This window comes from Euprymna scolopes, chromosome 1 (assembly GCF_053919585.1).
Source record: "Euprymna scolopes isolate OS-2025 chromosome 1, ASM5391958v1, whole genome shotgun sequence".
Taxonomy (NCBI): domain Eukaryota; kingdom Metazoa; phylum Mollusca; class Cephalopoda; order Sepiida; family Sepiolidae; genus Euprymna; species Euprymna scolopes.
Window position 1 is genome coordinate 55709890 of NC_136482.1, and position 26492 is coordinate 55736381.

A 26492-nucleotide genomic window follows, 5' to 3' on the forward strand; every position below is an offset into this window, starting at 1 on the left:
GAAGAATAGTTAGGATTACCGAAAATAATTTTACTGTTTTAAGAAAATATTGAGTAAAAAATTATTTAAATCAAGAAGGAATTTTTAGATCTCGTCCCTCACTAGGATGAAACTTTAACATATCAGATAGTCTTCATTCAAGTATTTTTAAGTAGTTGTCTGCTTCATATGGAATCACAGATTTTACTAAACAATCGCAAGAAAATTGACAATAAACACAATTCTACGTGTTTAAAAACAAACATAATTTTGCGGAATGCATTTCTGGAAAGCGATCACATGTATATTAAGAGTAAACAATTAATATCGGTTCTAACAACATAATAAGGGATATAAATGTAAAGTTTACAAAAATTAGGAAATGCAGCTCTTTCATTTAACAAATCTTATATAGTCACATGTAGAAAAAATTTCGAGTTAGATTTTGTTTCCTTGTCTCAAAAAATATCAGGTAATTCTGTTACTGTATAATTTTGCATATATATTCAATTTCATGGGAAACAACTTTGAACTCACAGGAACAGGGCAATTGTTTTCTAATTATATTCTTTGTGACTATAATTTGGAACTAAACGTATGCGACGATTAAGAATACAACGGATATGTCAGTCTTACACGAAAACGATACATCATTTATTTATGCACTTAAACGACTTCTTTTGTTACCCACGGAAACAGATATGCAAAGTAATTCTTTAAATAGCTTACACATTCCGTTAATAGATGGAGAGGTATATATATATGCATATGAATAGTGCCAATTCAATCAGTAAGCTTTTGCAAAAGACCCGAAACCACCAGGTAAGACGCCACAGAGTTTATTCTTCATTCAAATATCTTCTTTTTTTTATTTTTACATCTGGGATTTTACATATAAGAAAGGATTTTATTATATAAGACAATTGCTTATTTCTTTGCAAATGTTATAAACTTAAAACATACTTATCTATATATTATTTTCTTAATATTTATTATGTATGTGATATTCAAAAACTTGTTTAATAGTATTTCCATTAAACGTGATTGGTTTTTATTCTCTCCTTAAGTAAACATCGTAGTAAAATTTAGATATTGTAAGAAACACGCACAACCATTTATTTATATATATATGTATATATATATATATATATATATATATATATATATTATTTCATATATGTACGCACAATTTTATGTATCGATTTTCAGTATTTACTTTGACATATATATATATATATACAGAGAGAGAGAGAGAGAGAGAGAGAGAGAGAGAAAGAGAGAGAAATTCAGATAGAGCGAGGTAGATAGTTTCCGTATGGATTTCAACGCATAAAATTCACATAATTAAGTTACCCGAAATCCCCACAGATGATTTGAAGGTTCCTGTAAAAATATCCATACTTATTGGAACAACTGCAATATTAGTTAATATAGTTGAATGCGGCAGACAGTACCCCTCAGCTGTTATATCAGAGTTTTCCTTCTCGAAGACGCATGTTTTAACAAAGTGTAAGTTGCATCTCTAATATATATATATATATATATATATATATATATATATATATAGTCATTCACAGATATATATATATATATATATATATATATATATATATATATATAGTCATTCACAGATAGACTATTTCGCTGCATCATTGTTGCTCAGTTAGACTAGATCAGAAACCATCCCAAGCCCGGAATCTAACTAGGCACTGTCGACAATGTTCTCTAACAAAGTTGTATAAGGATTGACTGCCACTCCAACAGTGTTTTATTTCTTTACTTACAAAATCCTTTGCATTGCGTTAAAAATAAGTAGACGACATTAATTAGCAAGAGCAGTAATTATATATATATATATATATATATATATGTGTGTGTGTGTGTGTGTGTGTGTATACATTTCAATCTTGTCACTTTGTTTTTGCTGAAGATGGGGCATTCTCCCATTACTACAGTTTAGTTACTCCAATCGAGAGATCTTTCTAACGGTCCCTTTTAAGTGCAATCGTTTGCATTTGTCTGGCACTTGGTTTACTGGTATATTCGTCAAATAGGTTTTGAAATTTATTTTCATCAACTTCGTTTCTTTTATAATAACTGGAATGATGAAAATATTACAGTTTCTTTTCATGTAATACATAAGTATTTGGCAATTCGTTATTTTCTCCCTATTTGCTTTGTTAAGTCTAGTATCATTAGGGAGGCTTACTTCAACTAGGGTTGCTACTTTCTCTCGCTTTTCCCGTATCACTATGTCAGGTTTAATAGGTCTGTTTTATGTATGTAGCTGTAAGGATATCGTAGTCATAGTGGATGGTGTATGCCATATTCCCAACTGTTCTTTCGATACATGTTCCCAGGACATTGAATAGTCAAGATTTTACAGATTTTTCAGTGGAGATATTTACACACTCCATCTTATCGCATTGTATAATAGCCGTCCCCCAACAGGACTTTACAACTGGATGTCAGGTGGCTCACACTCTCTACTTTTGTGTGGCAGAACCTGCACTTGTTTTTATTACTGAGAGCACTCATCTGTTTTTAAACTATTGGTCATCAAGCCCTGATATTGGGCGGCCATTATCATTCTCTTCTGATCATAGTGAAGTAATCCTTTTTTCAGCCAGTCTACGAAACCTTCTTTATCTATATATTCTCGTGTTAGTTCATCCATCAAATATTTGGCACGTTGTTAGTTGGCCCATTCTCCCATTCAAGCTTTCTCCCATGGAAGGTCTTAGTGTATGTTTTGCTGACTCTTTTGGGCTATTTTCGTTACAAGGTTACTTTCTGTTCCAACTCATTTGTAAGACAGTCTTGTGCCAAATGTTTGCCCAGATAGAGGTAGTTCTACTTGCCCTCTTTTCTTTGTGTTCATATACTAATTTACGGTTTAGATTCGGGGAGCTTATCAGATATTGCCTAGTCCGCACAATAGTGGCTTGGTGTTGATGGTCAATCTCTGACAAATCCATACCTCCAGCTCGTCTTTGTAGATACAATCTTGATAGACACTCGGTTCTGTGTATGTGTGTGCGCAGTATGCTATGAAAATATATGGCAATTAAGCTACACAGGATTTTTGTGTTTTATCCCTGCTAGGAATAATCGCATTAAAATGCATTTTAGCCTGATTATTTCTTACGCAGAAGAAACACTAAAGATTCTGTGTAGCTAATTGGCCATATATTTTCGTAATATGCCGCCTAGCTTTATTCACGTATTGGGCACTGTTGATTGATTGGTTGGTTGGTTGTTTTTGTTTTACGGCATATCAACCCTTTTCGGGTTATTTAATGCCGAATCCAAAGATTTTGAAGAAATTTTTTTTAATAGAATATATTTGTTGTTTTCAAGTCGGTTTCTATTCAACCCATAGTTGGAACCCTAACAGGTACTACCACTTCGGGTCAGAGTGGACCTAGGAGCAATGGTAATTAAAGGGTGGCTCCACACTGGGGCCTCGCCACTGGATATAGTTTAAGGTCATATCCAGGACCACTGGGCACTGTTGAAGTGAATACTGAAAATCGGCGAAAATATTAATCTCTTAATAAAATAAGACGAAGGCATTGTGATGGATGACTCGTGCCGCGAGTTTTTTTAAAAGTGAAGCTACTTTACATAAAACTTGTCTCAGTCTCTCGTCCTAACCAATTTGATTTAGCGTTAGAACACCGTCAAGACAGTTAAAGACGAGATGAGATTAAGGGGTTTTCCGAAGTGTCGACGCCATCCTACATATAGCGCGTAGTATTCAAAATGGTCATACATTGGTAATGAGCAGGATTACGGTTACTTAACTGCGGTAATCTAACTAGAAACGATATGTCAACGTAATTCTCTGAATATATCTCATAACATATTATGTGGACACATGAAATAATAACTCTATCTTTATATATATGTAGATATAAATATATATACTAGCAGTTCAGCCCGATTTTGCTCGGGCCCTATGTACTGTTCATAACTTTATGAGTTTGACTCATGTCCAGATAACGTATATCTAAACTTTAAAGTCTTTAGACCGAAAATTGTCGGAGGAGTTTGATAGAGTCTGAAAAGGTTAACTCTTTCAACTTTGACCTCTTAGCTGTCAAATTTTCGCCAAAAACTTATTAAAAAGCTTGCTGCATGTCTGAATACCCTTTACGTAAAATTTCAAATATTTAGACCTAAAATTAGCTGAGTAATTTGCTAGAGACCGCAAAGGTCAAATCTTTTGAACTTTGACCCCTTGGCAGCCAAATCTCCAGCCAAAAAAAAAAAAAAACATTAAAAAGTTTACATTATGTCTGAATACACGTTATGTAAAATTTCAAGTGTTTAGACCAATAATTGGTTGAGAGGTCATATTTTTTAACTTTGACCTCAATTTTGACCTCTGAACATTTACTGTTTTGGGCTCAAATTAAGTTATTAAGTTTGATCCCTGTCTAAGAAATCTACATCTAAAATTTCAAGTGTTTAGATCCAAAATTAGCGGAGGAGTTCGTTAAAGATTTCAAAGGCCAAATCGTTGAACTTTGACCCTTTGACAGCCAAATTTCTGGCAGAAAACCGATTAAAAATATTTCCCCAAATCTCATTACTCCTTATGTAAAATCCCGAGTCTGTAGACTGAAAATTGACAGAGTAGTTTGGTAGGGAAATGTATTCATACAGACAGACACACACAGGCAATTTCACTTTTATAAATGTATAGATATACTAGCAGTTCCGCCCGGCTTTGCTCGGGTCCTATATACTGTTCATAAGGTCATGTGCATATGTATATATTAAAAAGTGTGAATATGTAAAATAATGCCTTTCTGTATAATGGTCTTCCTTAACTACCACAGAGAAAAGCCAGACAGACATTTTTACTTTTATATATATATAGATATATAGATAGAGTGGATGTAATATATAGTAATGATTTAAATAGTATTTAAAAAAGGCTCATGCGCCACCACTGAGAATCGAAACCAAAACGTTCAGCTCACGATTTATTTTGCCTCTGCCGTCAATGTCTGGGCTATGAAAACATGTTTACTGCAAGGCTAAAAATTAAAACATGAACCAATAGCTGCTACTTATGCATTCGTAATGCCAGCGTTCGACCTTCACCTGGCAAAACCCATTTTTTTTTAATTTTCACACTTTTGCACCGATTTTTCTGGGCTGAAACCCAAATATAAATTTTTTCATGGATTCAAATGCCTTATATATGAAGTTTCATGTCTGTAGACCAAAAACTCTAGGAGGAGTTTGGTAGGCAAAATGTGTTAAACAAAAATATATGCGTATACCTAAATATATATGGAAACAATTTATAAACTTTTTACGCAAATATTATGCAAGTATAAATCATGTAGAATATCTGCATGAATATAATTACACATAATAGTTAACTAAAGATTATTATCCTATTAGAAAACCGAAGCAACTAATAGGGAATTAATTGAAATGAATGTTTAAAAGAATATGCAACTTAGCTAGATCTTTTGCTAGCGAATACAATTCCACAAGCCATATATAAGAAAATTGTATTTTCTTTTTAAATAAATAGAAAAGAGGGGTTTTAACATGAATATCAATACACACTAAAAAAACGAATTTATAGGAGTATAGATACATACTCATAAAAGATGCCGACAATGATTCATGTAACTTCTCACATACATGGCACTTTCTGTTGCATAATGTATCTCCCGTTTTCACTATTCCACATGGTTATGTCCTCATTGAGTCTTTTGCAAATAGTGATGATGGTGATGATGATGAAGATGATGATGATGATGATGATAATCTAGATTGGCCGGTTTGCTTTTATATCGCCGCATTATGAATGTATACAATGTCTTTTGCGTGTGTGTGTGTGTGTACTTACATATCAGTTTCTTTTTTAATTCATCGGTCATGTGCATGACATTCATCAAAGTGGCCTTTATTTCACTGTATGGCCTATGACTTTATGTTACAGGCAAATAAGAGAGATCTAAAAAGAAAAGTGAATGCAGAAATCTCAACAATTTCTATTACACAATGTTGCTGATTCTTAAAATGTACGAGGTTTAGAACAAAAAGAAAAACGAAAGAGAACAATAGCAACTAAAACCGGTTTTTAATCATTGTCTGTATAATTGTTTGGGCCAATCTATTTTTAAGCATAATTTGAATTGTTATCGTTTTATGCACATATCTATTTTCAGGAAGAATATAGATTTAACAATAATAATATTATGTTTCCTTTATATAAATGGCATCACTAAAGAGAGTAAAGAGTGGCCATTGGGTTTATTTTCAGCAACCTCGTAGCTCCCGCTTTTTTTAGTCTTCACATTCAATGAGCTATGTTTCTGACAAAGGGTGAAAAACTGATGTTTTGTGGGTTGAAATTTATCGATATAACATGCTTTATCTTGAAGTATTTTACATCAAATGCCTTTATGTAGGAGCGATTGTAATTTTAAAAAGCAGATTGTCTCATTTATGAAACGAATTAGAATATCAATACAGCAAATACAAATCTAACAATAATTTTAATTTACTGATGTGTTCATATTAATCTAATATAAAGACTGTTTCGAGAGCTTTAATATTATACACATCGATACAATTAAACTATTGAAATACAGGATGTCTATAAAGACTGTCTGCATTAAAAAATATATAAGTTTATTTGCATTTACGATTTTAAAAATTGTAAAAGAAATTGGACAAGAGTAAATCTATATTTTTACAGATTTTAAGATTTTATTTAAGTTTCCACATGTCTTTTATCATTAGCAATACAAACACTTTCGTTGCTGATACAAGATTGGCTTATCATGGACAGACTCCATCTCTTTAACTTTTTCATCCATTTAACAATGTGCTGATTCTTTTCTGTGTTCAATTCTAAACTTTCTTTGCACAGCAATAGATTTCAGTTCAGCCAACCAAAGGAGACACTTTACTTTTTCCTCAGTGAAATCTGGATCAAATATATTCTAAAAGAAAAAAGAAAATATTTCTTACTTATATAAAAATTACTACAAATTTTGTCGTAAAGAATGTTTCAATAACTATACTAAAAACTGGATACATGAAACTTTATAACATATTTTACAGATTATTTCTATCGCAAATAAATTAATATTTTTAATGCACACAAACTTTATGAACACCCTGTATATTAAAAGATTTAAAATGTTTTGATCTGCATTTGATTATGCTTTGATAATTTAAGAGAATCAGTCTATTATAACTGCGGTGCTCTCGAAAATAATATTACGAGACAATATCATTTTTATTTAAGTTTTCTTTTCTACTGATCATGTGGCATTTTTTTTTTAATTTTGACATTTAAAAAATAATGTTGAATAGTTCGCTATTTTAAAATAAAACAAGCTATAACTTAAGTAGATGTTTTTACAATTTGAATATGTTTTAATAAGATTAAGCAGAGATGTGCTTTTATGGGTTCGAGTTTGTCGCGAATGGAAGATTAATTTTATAATCCTGCCTGGCAACTAGTATATTTTAATATAGGATATAAAAATGAACTCTACCGATATATATTAACCCAAATATTAATTGTTATTAATTGTTATTAGCGCGGAGATTTTTCTTTCATTTGGACTATGCATTTTATTTCAATTACTCAAACGCATTGCTGTACACCAAAATCAAATACATATTGATGCCAAGATAATAATTATCTAACGATGTGCAACGTGACGAGTGATGCACTGTATTTTTTGATAAATTGACCAGGATGGATCCTGCAGAGCATAACAGACGCCTGGCGGAAAATCCGGGAATCATCCAAGAAAAATTAGGAATTGAAGCAAAGCTCGAAATAAAAGAAAACAAAGTCACATCTTAGACGTCGCCGAAAACCAATAACAAAATGACGTAGCGAAAAATTAATTCTCTTCTGCTCATTTTTACTTTATTACGTTATAGACTCTTTTGTTATTTTGGACACACCTCCTCGTTCATATAACTGCTAAACACACACACAAACTAAATTAAGACTTACAGTAAATAAGTTAATTTTCTTTATTTGTTTATTTGTGTGCACCGTGTATTATCTTTCGTGTTGAAGTGAATTGTACATCATAAGCGATGGGCCATGTATTTACATGCTGGATGAATAAAATAAAATAAATCTATGAAATACTGAAGGTTTGATGTTAAATAGATCATACCTAATTTTTGAAGAATTGTGATCATGTAAAGGCGATGTACCCCGGAAATTTGCATATTTGAAAGGGTTCAAGAATTCAAAGACATTGCCCATCTATTGGTTGGGAGATATCGTATTCAGTCACCTCTGGTGAACAATTTGTTTTAGTATTCAATATAGCAAATGAAAGTGTAAAAATAAGACTTAATTATTAATGGAATAATATGTATTCCTGTAGATATATAATCTATAAGAAAGACTACACGTTAGAAAAATGATACGCATAAAAATCGCCACCACCTCCATATTTTAATGAATTTAAAAGTGATAAAATTAATAAAATAAAAATTAGATAATATAAATAACGTTTTCGATAAACTGATTTTATGTATTTAGTGGCTTCGCTTGATTTCGAACTTAATAAGATTGAATTTTTTAAATGTCTGATTTTAATTTGGAATGACTAGATTGTACCTACATAGAACATTTTTTGATGGTACATTAAATGGTTTATATTCTTGTGAAGGAAATTATTAAATAAATAAAAATAAAAGGATGAATATTTATAATAGATTGATTGTATTCTATTAGTCTGCCAATGTTTTTGTTTTAATCAACTTTATTTTATCTGGTGTCAATACATCATATTTTATTTTAAACTATTTGATATCTTAAAAACATCTGAATAAAATGAATGCATTTTAAAGTATTAAAAATTGTGATTTATATATGTAAAGTTATGCACATTTACGCCCATGCTAACATATAAGGACCAAACAAAACAAAAAATTGAGTTGAATATTTTTTGTTATGCTGGGTTTGAAAGTTATATACGCAAAACAAATATGCATTATTCTTGGTCAAAGAGGAAAATGATTGTACGCATGAAATTGTAATCACAAGCGAAAGTACAAAATAAAAATGGATATCACATTCTAATATTTATAAGTTATCACGAAAGAATGAACATTTTTTCCAGAAAATGGTGATTACGTTCTAATTCAGCAAATCGGAATGAAATGTTGTATTTCTTAATATTTTAATGTTAATGGGAAGTGATAAAAATAACGCAGTTAATGCAATTTTCACGTGCAGATTGTATTATTTGGCTTGCATTTGAGGATACGTCCCTCGGATTTAAAAGATTTTTGGAAAAATACAACATGCAACATGTTCACTATAAGTCGATATCTCATATAAATATCAATTTTATATCCAAAATAAAATCTACCATTGCGGTTGTACTCTTTCCTACTATCCTTTGATATCAGCTGACTGCTTCCCCAACTGTACTGACATGCAGAAGTTCAAGTGCAACGTGAACCAACATCTTGCTGCCCAAATCCCTACATAGTACCCCAGTAGTTGTTTCGCCTGATAGTAGCCCCCTACACCAAAGTGGCAATGTGCCTTATATGGGTGAAAATGTAATTTTAAAAAAAAATTGCAGAAAATTGTGATAAAATAATGAAGCACAAATGATATGATATGAATTTGGAAGAAAGCAATGGAAATCAGTGAATCAACAGGCCTTTTTTATGCGCAAGTTGAATTCCGGAGTGAAAATGATGAACTGCTGGCGAAATGGCAAGATTACTTTTCAACTTGAGATTGATTTATTCTGTTATTTTACATCTTTACTAGTATCGTCCAATGTATTAAATATGAACTGTATGGCTTGTACTAATGCAATCGTATAATAAATGTTGCTAATTTTTAATGTCACAACGTTTTTTCTTTAATTGAATTACTTCTCTTTGCTAGCTACTCTGGCGAATCACTATGAACGGTCACCGCAATCGAACAACGATCGATTTCAGACAAGATGCTTAAATAAAATTGACTTAATCTGATACTACGTCGTTGAATGTGTAGCAGAAACAACTTACCAGTCGTATCGTTTTCTTTTCCAGTGTACATGCTGAAAAGACTAATGTCAAGTATTTTCGAGGGAAGTACCAATTTAACCCACCGTGAATTGAGAAAAAACTCACGAAATAATCAGGGGAATAAGGATGCAAGACTAAACAATAAAAGATAAATGTCATGATTTCAGAATGATTCACAAAGTATCTTATTAAGCTGTAATCAAACTTTACCTTCAAGTCGTCTAGGAAGGAATGTATTCATTGTATATGAAATCATATTACGTTTCATCCGTAAAATTAAAGGCAATTCACTAAATTGGTGTAATGTATTAAATATGACTTCATACGTTTTGTAATAGCACAAGGTTTTCCTGTCATTAGACAAGCACTTTTATTCCAAGCGAATAAGACGAATAACTACGGTTACAGTAAATGTCTTCTTTGTAAGCGAAAAATTGTGTGAATAATCGATGCAATATTCTCCATTTCATTCCTCTTTTACCAGCGTCATCCTAACATCTGTAGCCTCTTTTTTATGGGGCTGTACTAACTCAAAACATGAAATAGTAAACCAAGTAGTAAACCAAATAGTGGAAGAAAAACAGTATTCACATGACATGGACATAGGTTAACACACTCAATTTTTCTCGTATTCATTATCTTATTTGGCAATGAATGCAATTCAACATTTGCATTTACTGATGAACAAAAAATTGTTGTCTGAGTTTTTCAGCTGATTTAGGACCAATCTTATATTCAAAATCCAAAAACTACATCAGTTTTGTTCAATCAGGTCAAGTTTTGGAGCTATAGTCACATGTTTTGTTTTTTGTGTTTTTGTATACATGTACGCATGTGTTAAGCATTTTAGAATATTTTGCTGGGGGTAAAATGCGATGTTTTGATTGGAAATGATCATTTTAATGACAAGAAGTATTCAGGTCCGCTAGTTATTAGTGATTGATCAGCTTAAAGTCATAAAACCTAAATCTTCCAGAAATTAGCGCTCGACGCAGGACAGGCTTATGTGGTAGGAATCGGTGCCTTGCAAAGAAAGGAATGTCATCAACTACCCTCTGGTGGGCAGGAACAAGATATTCTTCCCACCGCTGCACATCAATCTCGACTGAATAAAGCACTTCACAAAGGTACTGGACAAGGACGCTGACTGCTTCACTTATTTACGCTAAGCTTTTCCAGGATTGACCGTCCTCAGATCTGCCAGCTCATCAAAGATCCAGAGTTCTAAAACTAAATGAACCAAGTGGAACTGGAAGTTGAAGGCATTTTTTCTAATAATAAAGAACTTCCTTGGCAACGATAAAGCTAAAAAAAATACGCAAAACTTGTTAAAAATATGCTGACTGTTTTAAGAAACCTGGGCTGCAGCATGAGTAATAAGATGCAATACTTATTTTCACATCTGAGCCGAGTTTACTTTTTTACATTGGTTTCAACACTTATCAAGGCCCGAGGGCCATTCGAGGATAAAGGTTAATGAGTGTAAGATAAGACAACAGCGTATTAATAGTAAATGGTGGAAGCGTGATAGAAATTGACTATTTAAGGGGAGGCTCAAGAAAAATTTGTTTACATTGAACTTGAAGACAACCAAGTCAGCTGGAAAGCACACCAGCCGAACAGGGTCCCACAGGCAAGCAGTTCGATGAAAGAAGCTTTTTATCATGGATTTTGCGTTTAGATTTAGACACAGATAGTGAGTAGGGTAAATGTTGATGGCCCTTGTAGCTAGACGAGTGATTTTTTGTGAAAGTTTGGTAAGGGGGACTATAGAGTAAAGGTCAGACTAACACTTGCCTTGAAAATAACGATAAAACAGAGACATGCTTGCAACGTTTATTCTGTTAGGTAGATAATTCAGGGAAGAAAAACGGGCACCACCTACTAGGTTATAAAGGCGGTTTTGAAATTTGAAGATAGTTAGGATAGGGTGCTTTGAGCAGCTCCCGCCCAGATATGGTAAGAGAACCCAATTTTGGGCTTTAATGCAGGTAAAGGATTGCGCCAGGAGTTAGGTTTCTTCTGAAGCAGGTAACTGACACAACCATTTTTCTGACGAAATTGGCAACCTAAAGTTTTCATTTCAAGTTTAGTAGTAAAGTTTGTCAAGATAGGCAATCTCTTATAGATGAGAGCCATTCAAATCAAATGGGGTTAAGTTGGGATCAGAGCGTTGATGGTGAAAAAATAAAAGCTTGTTTTTAGATGCGTTAAAATTAACAAGCAACATTTTACCTCATTGCACCACATGCTGAGGAGAGAGACTCAGAGAGATCTTTGTTGGTCTTGGTTTTTGCCATAGATTGTAATGCCATCTGCGTATATGTTGACGAATAAACTTGGAATGCGAGTTGGGAGATCATTGATGAGGATAAGGAAGTGAGTTGGGCCGAAGAACGATAGCATTGATACTTTGGGCTTCGACCTTTTTTCCATCAACGACTACTTCTTTAAACCTATCGGAGAGAAAATATTTCCAGATATTCGATAGCTGAAAATCTTGTACAGTAAACCTTTATGCCAAACTTTATCAAACTCTTTTGATATGTTAATCAATATCATAGTGATCTATAGAGAGAATCCCCGTCTATAGATTTATTGAGCATAAATTAAATTACAGTCAGTATGTCACCTGTAGATTTCGATGGACGAAAACCATATTGCTTGTAACTGAGTAGGTTAATTTTGCTGAGATGGTTGATAATTTATCTATATAACAAGGATTCAAGCAACTTACTTATGACACACAAATAACCAATTGGTCTGTACTGAGATGCAGAAGACCTATCTCCGATATTTTTAAATATTGAACAAACTAATAAAAATGTCCAAGGATTTGGGGGCATTGTTCCTTTATGCATTTATTAGACAGTTTTTCAATAATGGGTGCTAGTTCCGGACGCGATTTTTGCGTACTATAACTGGAATATTATCAGGACAAGTTGCTTTGTTGACATCAAGGGTCTTGATGAGTGTCGCAATATCACAAACAGATATATGGATGTCACAACGATTAGTTTCAGTCTCTGGAGGAAATACTGGAAGTCGGCGACCCTGATCGCATCAGGTTGAGTTTACTACAAAGCTTTTTTGCTTTGTGCTGACAAAATAACTTCAGACCCGTTGATGATGGTCGAGAGAGAGGATACGCATGTATTTAAGACCTTGTTTGTTACTCGGAAAACTAATGGAAACAAGTCCTCTGCTAATCTACTTTGAACTTGATAGACTGAGCATACGACGCTCTCGCGTTTTCTAAAAGCGTTTTGTAGCAAGTGTTGACAGTTCTATAAGCGATTGTTTTTTACAGTCATCAATTACCTAGATTCCACTTGAGGATAAGCGTTAAAGAGTGTACAGTAGTCAGTGAGACAATATCGTAGTAATCGTAAGTAGTGAAGTGGAAATTTGGTAGATTGGATTAAGGAGACTTCTAATCAAGAATTTGTTTATTATGGACTTGAAGACGGCCATACTGCAGTAATATGGAAAACAGGCAAACAGAAGTGAATTCCACAGGCTTGCAATTCTAAAAAAGAAGCTTTGTTCATGGAATATACGTTTAGGTTTAGGCACAGATAAAGAGTGGGGGAAATTATGTATAGTGGTTTCTATAGATATTTATAGTGTTTTTGTGAAAATTTTACAAGAGTGACCATAGATTTAAGCTCAGATGAGCACTTGCCATGAAAATAACGATAAAGCAGAAACAGTCGTGCAACGTTTCTTCTGTGGGAAAAAGGTTGCAGGGAAGAGAAAAGGGCATCTCCCACTAGGCTATGACGTCTATTTTGAATTCTGTCAAGACAGTATAAGGTGCTTCTAGCAGCTCCTGCCAAGATGTGGAAACAGTATTCCATCGTTGAATGTACCTGGCTTTTATATAGGTAGATAATTGCATCAGCAGTGGGATATCTATTGGAGCGGTAAATGGATCCCACCATTTTTCCAGCGACCTTGGCAACAAATTTGATGTACGTGTTTCATTTCAGATCAGGAGTAAATGTCAGATCCAGAAGCTTTTCAAAACATGGAGCATCCACATGACAAGAGCTATTTGTTTCAATGGATGTCAAATGGGGTTCAGGGCGTTGATGATGTAAAGATAGAAGCTTGGTTTTAGATGCATTAAAAGTAACTTGCCACAGCTTTTCTTATTGTATTACGTGCTCAGGATCAGACAAGATAGAATCGGAGTGAATTTGGTCATTTACGGCCTTTGATGTGTTACTATAGATGGTAGTGTCGTCAGCATAATGTCTACAAAGATATTAGGATGTGATTTGAGAGATCAATGATGTAGATCAGGAAGATAGTTGGGCCCAGGATTGACCCTTCAGGGACTTTAGCAGTAATACTGTGAAATTCTGATTTTTGGCTATTAAATACTACTGTTATGAACCTATCAGAGAAAAATGATTTAATAATCTAGAAGAGATTTTCAGCTATACTGTAACTGGAGAACTTGTGAAGTAAATCTTTATGCTATACCCTTTCAAAGAGCTTTGATATGTCAAGAGCACTTGCCTTAGAACGGAAGCCTCCGTCGAGAGATTCGCTAATCATGTGATATATAACCGTTAGCACATCTGCTATAGATCTAACAGACAATGGAAGATGTTTGAAAATGTCTATTACGTTTAAAGCAATTGAAGTAGTAGTTTCTGTGTGTAATATCGGCAGAACGTTTAGGAGAGTATTTAGGCTGGCTGTTGAGTTTTTGTTGAAATTTTTGGAGGGTATGTATATGTCTATGCCGATAGTAAATCAATCAGTTATGTCATATGCTATATCATTTTTAAACATCGAGCTTAGGGTGAGTTTCGATATGAACGTTCGCAAACCGTCTCAGATCCATCAGTACACTGTTCGGTATTTGGAGTTTTGTTATACTTTATTTTTATCTATATTGAAACAACCGAATGATCAGAAGATCCTAACGGAGACAGAACTAAGGTTGAGCACAGTTCATTGAATGTTGTTAGAAAAATGTTTTTTTAAAAGATTGGGTACCAGAGTAGGTTCGTTAACAATCTCCCTTCATTATCAGTTTTATTTGAGTGAACTATATATTATCTTTGTGAACATTAAAATTCTTACAGACGTGAATGTTGGCTGAGGGATGAGCATGCAGGGTATTATTAATTTGCTCAGCGATACCCTCAAAGATAGCTACTTCATTGTGAGGAGAATATAGGGCAAATATAACTGCTGTTTTATGAGTAGGCGCTACTCTAACGCAAATGTAAGCATGTTCCGGATCTTCTTTAGAGATGTCCCTGCGACAATGTAAGCTATCTTTGATGTAAGCGCATATTCCATGGCCATGGCGATCTTGACAGTCATGTTGTGACATTAAGTAAGAATAGCATTTGATGGAGAAATCGGCTAAAGGAAGTAGTTGAATTAATGCCAGTTTCAGACGAGAAAACAGGTCAAGTTTGGTCCGTCACAATTGTAGTTTAACCTCTAAAAGGTTGAAACGTAGATCCCCGATGTTAGGGAAGGAGACCTTGTAGTAAGGTTTTATGTTAGAGGTTTTTGGAAGAGGTCAGCAGAGTTATTAAAAGCAAAGCAGAGGGAAAGAGAGGGAGGGAGAACATGGATGAAAGAATTAGTGAAGAAGAGAAACTTGTAGGTCATTGAAAAGGAATAGCCGAAGCAGTTCCCACTAATATGGCACCGAGAGGCCTCACTAGAACCTACTATATGGCCCAGGCTCCATTCACAAACGGCAATACAACAGCACATGTTTTTGCATCTGCTGATATGGCAGCCACCTCATAAGTTGCTCCAAGGTTCGAATCCTTAACTATCAGGCAAATAACCTCAGCCCAGGATACCGTTAACCCCCAGCACTCTTATTAATAAAATGGCAACAAGAATAGAGTGTAAAGAAAACTTAGCTATCTCTACTGCTTGCACAAAATAACTGATCGAGTATAAAGTGTTTCCCCCACCCCGTTGTAAGAAACATCGTTCATTCGTTTGAGGTGAGGACTGTGAAACAATAGAAGGGGGGAAGCGAAAGTTTCTAGGCTGCCGAAAAATGCATCCACAAATACTTATTCTACGAGTCGTGAAAAATATATCAAATAAATAAAAGAAAAAGTTTTTAAAAAATTGAATAAACTAAGTATTACACTTAGTTTAAGTCCATAACTACTATTTCCAAAATGTTCGAGATAGGTCCTCCTTTCAACATATCACGCAGAATAAGAAAGAAAATAGTTTAGAGAGACAGTTAAATTTGCATAGTTTATGATATGAGAGCGAAGAAAATTTACCTACCTAACTTAAATAAAAAAAATCATTTTAAGACATGCGAATATTGCAATAATCAAGATTATAAATAATTACATTTGATCTACTTTGCAAAATTATCTGTTCCCTACGAGCACGTTATATTACAATCTAAATTCTAGATATCTGGGTACATATACATGTGGCGTCACGCCTCTTGTGCGTCGGTAGAGAGGAGAGGAGATGGAGAAAAGGAATAGGGTTTTTAAAACCTGACAGCTTTTTCTAAATATCTTATAAAAGCATTTAAGCGACGCCAATACATTTAAAAAATACTGATAACCTTGCTTCAATAAGTGACGAGCATGCATAGAGATTCCAGCAAGACCTGAAAGAGATAAAAACCATTAATCGTGGTCGCTGAAACGCATTCGTGATGGCTAACTACTGTTTGAATCTGAAGAAAGACCTTCCTGTCACTGAGCATCCCAGTAGTTCAAAGAAACGTAATTTCCAGCCCCGAAGTTTGAACAATGGTAGAGCAACATGCAATTTATGTGGCATTACCTTTATAAATGGCCAATATCTAGTTTACAATTTATACAGTATATTTTCTTTTGTTTTTATTTTTGTTTAGCACCGAGTAAAAGTGAAATGGGAATTCCACACGTGATCGTAGCAGCCTTTTTTACGGGTGAGTATGATAGAGGGATTTACTAATATATTATTTTTACACATGTTTTTACTTATATATTAGTTTTATACGTAATTATTTAAATTTGGCAAAGGTCTATAAATAAGAATATAGTAATAGGTATTTAGTAAGGTGTTTTGTAAGCTAGACTGAATATTCATTTAGGGGGGTATTTCAATTAAACAGTGTTAGCTATAGCAATTTATTAAACTATGCTTAACTAATATTAGCGCTTGCATGATACCAATCAAATTAACGGATACTCACTATATGATCGCTTTACGATCAAATAAACACAAGGTAACTCTAATCAAACCTTACATATTTATTAAATAAAAGAGCAGAAAAGTAATTTTCATTGGATATATATATATATATATATATATATATATATATATATATATATATATATATACTAAACGGCACTAGTATTTACTGATTTGGCAATCATTAGCATAGGAAATAATACTAACTGCTGATCGGGAAATTCGAACCCAGTTAACAAGTCAACATTTGACACCATTGGCTTAATTGTTACTTCTGGGCTAGCAGCAGGTAATCCGAGATTAAACATACAACGAGTGGAAGGATAAATTTTGTCACCCTCAAAGAAACAGCACTACAACTTTATTTTTAAACTTTTATTGAAAAAATACATTCAGCTAACTTGATTATGTAATAGAGCTGAGATTTATTTAATGTAGTTGCCTTTAGCTTCAATAATCGTCTCAATACACGTTCGAAACTAGGAGCATGCTTTTTCTACAAGCACCGGCAGCAGCTCCGCGAATATTCGACAGATGGCGGCGATCAGGCTGGCTTTGGTGTCGTGGGAAGTCATGTTGGATATGTTTTTACGTATGATAAAACGAAGTAGTCAAGCGGGTTTAATCAGGGTAAGAAGGAGCCAGTGAGAGAAGGGTACAAAGTCGTAGAACTTCTGAAGCCAAGCCTGGGTTTCTTTTTGAGTCCTGCCTGCTGCAACACCCAAGGTTCGCCAGCGGCCGTCTGATATCATCAGAGATTTCCACAGGTACACTTTAATGTTGACTTTTAAGTCGACTTCAAAGATGTAAGGTGGAATGAGGTAGCCCTCTCTTGAAACCACACCAAAGACAATAACCGTAGCCGGAAACTTCATTAAGCTGTGACTCAAACACTGAACCGTCCGAATTTGCACTCTTAGGATGCTGGCAATAGTCCTATTTTTCAAACTTTGATCAGTAGAGAGCGCGAGTTGTACAGCGGTTCATCTCCGATTTCGCTCGTTGAACACTGCATCACTTTCAGACATTGTAGAAGGCTTCTATCGCTCTTGAAGTTTGTACAGAACTGGCCAATTAGTAGATGGTCTGCAACAAAAAAGAAAACCGATTATTATCAAATGGAAATGGAATTATGTCGTCTTTTCTAGGGTGACAATTTTATCATTTAACCTTGTATATATTTTATTCTTACAGATTCTCCAGGTATCTCTTTCGTCGGATGCGCGATTGGAATCCTGTAGACGAGTCACTGTCTAACACAAATACAAACATCTTAATCTATAAATATATATAAAAGTCAAAATGTATGTTAGTGTGCGCATTTTTTCTGTATGTCCGGCAAAGGTTTTTGGAGGAGGGGGCGCTTGGGTGGTCACCTATCGTTAAATTTTTTTTATATACTGTCTAAATTTTAATATCTACTATTTACGAAGGGAGGTCGCGTCTACCTTTTATTTGAACGACTTTTACACACTAATTTCGCGATATTTCTTGATCTCCGCGTGTTACTTTAGCTTTTCAGTATAAAAGCGAAACTGAATCCCTAGCTTAAGCAAACTTTCCTGGCACACGTCCATAAATGCAATGAAATTTCATCAATGTGGAGGAAACCCTTTATATCAGACAATTGCTAACTCTCCTTTTTTATGGGGAGCTGGTTTTCTTCCCCAACTAAAAGAACTACCGCGCATCTAGAGTTGGAGAAACAAAAGTTTAATGGGTGATTTCATTCCCTCAATGGCGTGATGTTTGACCTCATTAAATTCACGAAACTGTTTTTAACTTTTAAATTGTTAAATTAAAACGGCTTTCATTTCTGTCCCATCGTAGTCGAGCGGGTAAGATGCCACGAGATCGGTAGCGTTTTGAAGCGCAACCACTCGGACGAATAATATCGGAAAATTGGCTACAACATGAATTCAATCACACAACTGGGCACTTTTCTACAGGGAGGGAGTCGTTTTTTCGCAAGTATATATTAGCGCTTGCATGATACCAATCAAATTAACGGATAATCACAAGATGAGCGCTTACAATCAAATAAACACAAGGTAACTCTTATCAAACCTTAGAAGAGCAGAAAAGTAATTTTCATTGGCTATATATATATATATATATATATATATATATATATATATATATATATATATATATATATATATAATTTTATACTCAAAGGCACTAGTATTTACTGATTTGGCAATCATTAGCATAGGAAATAATACTAACTGCTGATCGGGAAATTCGAACCCAGTTAACAAGTCAACTTTTGGCACCATTGGCTTTGACCCAGTAAACGATTGATTAGACTTAATTTTAATTTATGTCACTTCCAGTTTGGCGATGGGCGCAATAGCAAAGACATTACTTTTTCCACGTTCTTTTCCTCCTTCGCGGTACGTGTTCGAGCCTTCCGGCCTACTACCACTTTTTTTTTGCTCAACACTCACCAAACACCCGGGAATCGGCTAGTCATATATATATATATATATATATATATATATATATATATATATATATATATAGTCATCCACGGACAGACTATTTCACTATTTCATAGCTCTTCAGTGTAGTTAGACCAGCACATTTCACAAACCGAGGATGGAACTATCAACCATCGAGACAATTGTCTTCTAACAAACTGCTAGATCGGCGTGGGCGACATATATATATATATATATATATATATATATATATATATATATATATATATATATATATATATATATATATATATAAGGGAAAATACTAATATAATAAATGAAATATGAACTATCATACTTTACACACTTATCATATTCAAATAGTACAGAATAGAGAATACATTATTTAAAAACCCTGAAGAAGATGACTTTTTAAAGAAACATGTCCTTTCATCAAAAGAAACAAAACTATCATTTGACAAGCATTGATTTACATTATTAATTTGTAAATGTTATTAAAAGAATTATCAACTGTTTATTTGTTCTGAAAGAACAAAAGTACATGTGTGAGGTCTTTTTTATTTGTTTTTTAAAGACGTATTATAACGGGGTTTCAAAGGGTATCATCCATTGAAATATTATATTTTAATATAAATTGTATTCATTCAGACAAATATGTAAAAACAATCAATATTCAAAATATGCAAAGATCAATGTATTTAAATTTATTATGTCACTAAATTTCTTCATTGGCATTATTATACATATGATGTGATCTGGTCCAAGTAAGGTGTATAACGAAACATAGAAAACCCCGAAAGTAATAAAGCAAGTGTTTAACTTATGTTCAAGTTACGTTTAAAATTTACAAACAATTTTTAAATCCTTTCTACAATGGTTTATGTTATAGTTGCTTGCATTGAATTAATAAATAAAACATTTGCTTGAACAATGTTTACGTGTATTTTTATTTATTTGTTAAAATATTATATTTATTCAAGCGACAGGGTTTGTTAGTGCACAAATAACGTTGCCTGCATTCCCTTCCTACGATCTTGGGGGAAGTGATTTCACTCATCTCGGCGGGGCGGGTGCTTTTACTCCTGGTTTCGGATCATTCCCAGCTGGATTTTGGCCGTATCCCAGAATGATTAATCCCGGAATGCCATTGCCAGGTCATACAGGTGGAACAGTTGGAACAACTCACACAGTCACTCATGGATCGACTGCCGGAACTTTAGCACACCATATTGCGCCACATGTCAGCACCAAAATTGTAGGTCATCATCAACCTACAAGACATGTAACTACCGTCCATCATACCGCACCCACTGAAAACCTACCATACGTAAACTACGGTGTCAGCTTCCCAGGTGCAGTGTCTTATTCCTCTTCTTTACCCTTTAGCCCGGGGATGTCATATTTTGGTCCGCAATACACAAGTGTCGTCAAACATGGAACAACACCAGTTGTTGCACATTCACCAATTGTACACGGTAAGTATAATTATTTAAATACTATCTGGATATCGAGAATTATTTTCTATATCAATCTTCATAATTTTTTAAATAATAATATTCCTTTTAAAAAAAGGAAAATGTTTGTCAGAGTGAGGATTATCAACATAAAATGACTCTATCTGCCGTAATATATGATTACCGTTGTAAGTTAAATTTTCTTTAAATAAATCGAACATGTTGTTCGTCTGACAAGAGATGAGATAATCCTATTGTGGATAGACGTTTTACATTTTACTGTACTTCTAATAATTTTTATTGTAAAGCACTAATGCTACCCTACTTTATACAAGAGTGGTTTGTAAGCATTCTGATAACTATGGGTCGCTATGGTTTCTATTAGGTTGAGATGTAAGTTCTTGTGGAATTTTTAATTTTGATTTCAAATGATGTCTTTTTAAGTGAGTTTTCTGTTATAATATCTTAAAAATGTAAAATTGTTAAAATATATATTTAATGTAACAGTACAACTAATGGACTACACATAAACTGGAACAATGAATTTAACTAAGTAGAAAACGCTTAAATAATTTGAAGGGGGGGGGATAATTTATTAGTTTGCTAAAAGTCAACTCTTACATATATAATAGAAACATAAAGACGTCATATAGAACTCAGATTAAAATGACCACTGGAGATGTACCGGTTATTTTTGTGATGAAGATGAATAACTTGTATTATTTGGATTATTCTGTATATTGTTCTCATTTTTAGTGCTACTATCATGTTTCAGCCGATGTAACCTCCGCACTTCTTCAGGTAAATCTTGTACAAATTCGAGAATCTTTCCGTCGAAATCGCAAATCCGTAGACTTTAAAACAGTTGATTTATTTAATCCACGACGTACCATGCTTTCTTTCCGTCAGGGTTATGATCACAGAACATTCTTATCATTGTCTTAACTTTCGGGTATATATTCGACACAGTTGGACACAGTTAATCAACCGAGAACCACATCATTCTACATAAAAACATATATGATATTAAAGGATATACACTCGAGAGTCAACACAATGAAACGAATATGCTGTTATCCTAGCCATAGTTATTATCAGTTATCAGTAATTAGCAATTTTTTCTTGATATCGCTTGCACTGAGGATCGAAATTTTCAGCTGCACGAGAGTGTCACTTAAAACTAAATTTTACTTAGTATTTTATCCCTTTCGCCATGCTTAAGAAACATTTTGAGAACAATACTGAAGATGAGAACAATAGTTCGAATGATCCAAATAATACAAATCCTTAAAATAAGTTTTTAATTATATGCATACGTAATAAGGTTTTGTTCCAGAATCAATTTAGGTTATTATCTTTTACATACAATTAAAAAAAATAAACTGAAATTATGAAATTACGTTTTGTGTGCGAATGATTTTTTCGTGTATCGGTAGCTTTAGCAGTCAAAAATATTTACTGTTTTCTCGAATTTTTAATTGTTAAAATGCATTTTCATTAAGTATAGTACACTAATTTTAAAATTATTTACTGTACAAAAGAAATGTAAAATTGCATTTTAATATTTAAATAAAAATGGATATAAACAACGTAAAGTTCACTTTCTTTGCCTCCTTGATCGATTATTTTTCAAATTGTTGCTATACTTATTAATTTTATTAACTGTCCAACACCTGGACTTTTTCCAGATTTTTAAAATTCTGTCACTTTTGTACTCATTGAACTTTTTCTTTTATTATCTCTCGACCCCGAAGAAGCACATGTATTACTGAAATGTAACTGCATTTACGACGACTAATCAAAGCGTTTATGCAATAATAACTATTATAACAAAAGCTCTTCTTAGAATTAAGTAAGTTTGAAAAACATATTCGTGTTAAGTTTATTTTATTAATATATCTGAGCTTGTGTAATTATATACAGATAAATATGTGTGTGTGCGTGTGTGTGTGTGTGTTGTTTCACAAATTAATTAAATTGTCTAACTGACATAATAACCCCAACAGTGTTTTAGAATTATATATTTTTTTAATTTATTGTTTTATTTTCATCCAACGTTCTCAAATTATTTTACGAAATTAAAAGTAAGAAAATATTTTTAATGAGTTAACTATCTTACATTTCTCAAAAATCTCAATTCATAAATAACATTTTTTTTTAATTTTATCAAAGAATTTTTGTAAATTTATTTTATGTTTTTACTTTTTTATTTTTGTTGTTGCTCTTATCAATTGTTTTGTTAAGTTGAATTTTCTTTTCTCAATTATTTTTTCTAGCTAACAAGGTTTCTACTATAGCCAATGTCGGGCATCCCGACACATTGTTTTCGTACACAAACTATGCTCCATTTCCAAGTGTTGTGACTAAAACTGAGCACCACTCCCCTACTGTATTGCATCACGGACCATCTGTAACAACAGTCCATCACCAAACGGGCCCAGCTTTAGGAGTTGCCCATCATTCAACTGCATTTCCTGACAACTTACCTGCGGGTATAACTAAGTATCAACAAATGTCTACGTATCCTAGTTATGGATTGCTGCCAGCTACCTCTTTCAATCCTGCATTTGGAAATTTTTTCCCGTTCATGAACCCAGGACCTATTGGTGGGAGCATCAGTTCGGCAGCTGTTAATACAGTTCAACCTCAAACACTTGGATTTGGTACACCTTTTGCCATGCTCCCTGGTTACCAATATGGCATTTATAATCCATTGGGTATTTATTCAAAGTTAGGCGCTCCTGTAACCTTAACTGCAACTAAAACCTCAACAAAAACGTCCTCTTCAAGCAAAAAGAATTAGTAAGTTTAAAAGACATGCTTAATATTTTTGTGTAGATAATTATGTTAAATACACTTTGAAAATATATTTCACAGGTAAAATGCACATTTTCTATGACTTTTTTAACCCATTATTTCAGGATAAAAATATTTATTTTTATTTGAATTGTTTTTGTTTTGTTTTGTTAATAGGTATTTTTTATAATTAAACTAGATTACAATATAAAGTGTTTGGAAGCTTATCACGTCAATTTCACCTATAACTTTTTTAAACCTTCGAAAATAAAGAAAATACAGATAACCAGATTTAAGGAAATAGAAATCACAATTTTTAATTGAGAAATTACAGCTTTTTTACTCAAATGGATATGTATCAAACGGAATAATTGTGTTATTGTAAGTATTTAACGTACTTCTCGATTTTCTAAGACTGAATAGTTAATAATCCTATGCAGGCTATACATTTCTGATCACAAAAGATACTTTAAATTTTCGCTCCCCCACCACTGTTTGTCATTTGTGGCTTCCCGACCCACCTGAATCCTTTTTATGCCGGACATAAAATCTAAACAGTATATGAAATATACTTTTTCCAACATTTCTACACACTAACGAACAGAGTTTTTCAGACACTATAGAAACACACTTTATAATGGTGATATTTCAATTATATTCTCCATGTTTCGTCTCTCGTTTAACTAATAGCGGAATAAAATACATAGTACGGATGTTCAAACTGTTAATGGGCCATGATTGTACTTTTGGTAGCCTCGTAACTCTCACTTCCCTCACTTTTTCCTTCAGTCTGTTCATATAAAATAACGTCTTTAATCAAATCATCGCCATTTTTAATACATCGTTATTAAACTAAGTTGCAAACTGCAACTCCGATTATACTAATTCCGTCATCCACATTTTAGTACGTCTTTGTTTTCACATGTAATAGCAAGAGAAATTATCTTTGGCCTACTTTTTCCTCATTTTATACACGCACTCAATCCTAACCGACTTCCATGTCGGACTCACACGGTTCATTCTGAAACGGACTCGTCCAATAACCCCTTACATGATAAAATACATAGTACGGGTGCTGACATTAAATTTTCTGTTTTTCTTTAATCTATCAAAATAATTATAATATATTCTAATGAAAAAAAAACACACACATATAAGCTAAGTTAATACAGGAAATTTCATGTTTCTAATTTCGATTATGTTAAGAATAAAGAAATGTTATATTCTGCCACCTCAATTCTCTGCATATTTGCTTTGTATTTACAAATTTTAGAAGATTCATAATTTGTTAACATTTATTTAATGAAAAATAATATCGAATGAAATATGAAGCTAAAACAAAAAGACTAAAACTGATTCTATTTATAATAAATTTGTTACGTCGCAAATGGTGTAATAGCATTCCATAATTTATACAGATGGTTAGCTTGTAAACTTATCGCTGTGTCTTCACTCATTCAGTAATTACGTAATAAGTACGAATTTTCAATGTCTTTTTATTTATATTTTTCAGATCATGTGAGTAAGGGAAATGCAATGGAAACATGCCAAATATTGCACAGCACAAAGCGAAGACCAAATTAAAAAGAATGAAAAAAGTGAGAAGCTGGAAATATCAATGGAAAATGTTTTAACTCTGGTTTTATTGTTATTTTATTCTCTAAAAACTATTGAAATGAAATAAACACAATACCATCATTCATATTATTTGATTTTATTTCCTTTTTCTTTTTAACAACAACAGACATATGTATATAAATTAGAAAATAACATCAATTATCGATCAACAAATGAAACTCGTTGTATCCTGGTCAAACAGCATCAATGCAACAATTGAAGACCTGAACTGTTCATCGGTACGTCTTGTAGTTCCAGATGGTTCCGATTTCCTGACACCCACGAAGGTTCAGTAGCGTGGTCTTGATCGTCTATATAATGATAGGGTTTTTATGCGCTGTTCCTGGGATTCCTCGTTTCACCAGTGGTCCATAGGTAAAAGAAAAAAAAATGAAAATAATAAAAAATAGGAGAAAAACATACAAATGGAAACAACTCAAAATCCCCAGGGAAATTGGAGTGCAACGGGCTACAGTGTGAAACCGGCGTTAGGTTTATTACCCTTTTTCTGATTGCTGTTTCCTGAAAGAAATTAAATAGATCGTGTTCGTTTGGTTTTTGAGTCACGGGTTCTGTATGCAACGAATAAAATAAAACTCCAGTCGTAAATCCTTGTTTTTATAAAGATTACTTATTAAATAAAATCCTGACTAATATTATTGGCTATTATACAGTAAAGTTAAATGAAAAAAAATATATGCGATTTTCCTTTTTTTAACAAGGCAGAGATTTACAGTTGCGTGAACAGTTCGCTCAGAAAAAAAATTCTGAAGCAAGATTTAATCTTTTTTTTTCTTTTCTTCCTCTCTCCCGTTTTGGTCAGTGTAGCGTGGGTAAAGGGGTGGTTCAAATTCCACTCCTTAACACAACCACTATCAACTCTACACAAATCAACTCAGCTCAGTTGCTAAAACTCGGTCCCACACACCTTCTTATAGGAAAGTAACGG

The 26492-nt window shown here is 33.3% G+C and overlaps 1 protein-coding gene across 1 annotated transcript; it reads left to right on the top strand.

The window, feature by feature from the left end:
* Nucleotides 1-781: 781 nt before the first annotated feature.
* On the top strand, nucleotides 782-25626 carry LOC145283462 (uncharacterized). The gene is made up of 5 exons (XM_080132282.1): nucleotides 782-801; nucleotides 16910-16966; nucleotides 20663-21151; nucleotides 23407-23932; nucleotides 25440-25626. Coding segments are annotated over exons 2-5 (1056 nt in total). The 5' UTR covers nucleotides 782-801; nucleotides 16910-16926; the 3' UTR covers nucleotides 25441-25626.
* The last annotated feature ends 866 nt before the right edge of the window (nucleotides 25627-26492 follow it).

What these genes read in the sequence shown, in the direction of transcription:
- LOC145283462 (XM_080132282.1), top strand. Translation starts at nt 16,927, where the DNA reads ATGGGAATTCCACACGTGATCGTAGCAGCCTTTTTTACGG. An exon ending in CGTAGCAGCCTTTTTTACGG is followed by an intron (nt 16,967 to 20,662) that starts GTGAGTATGATA and finishes TTCAAGCGACAG; the next exon opens with GGTTTGTTAGTGCACAAATA. An exon ending in ACATTCACCAATTGTACACG is followed by an intron (nt 21,152 to 23,406) that starts GTAAGTATAATT and finishes TATTTTTTCTAG; the next exon opens with CTAACAAGGTTTCTACTATA.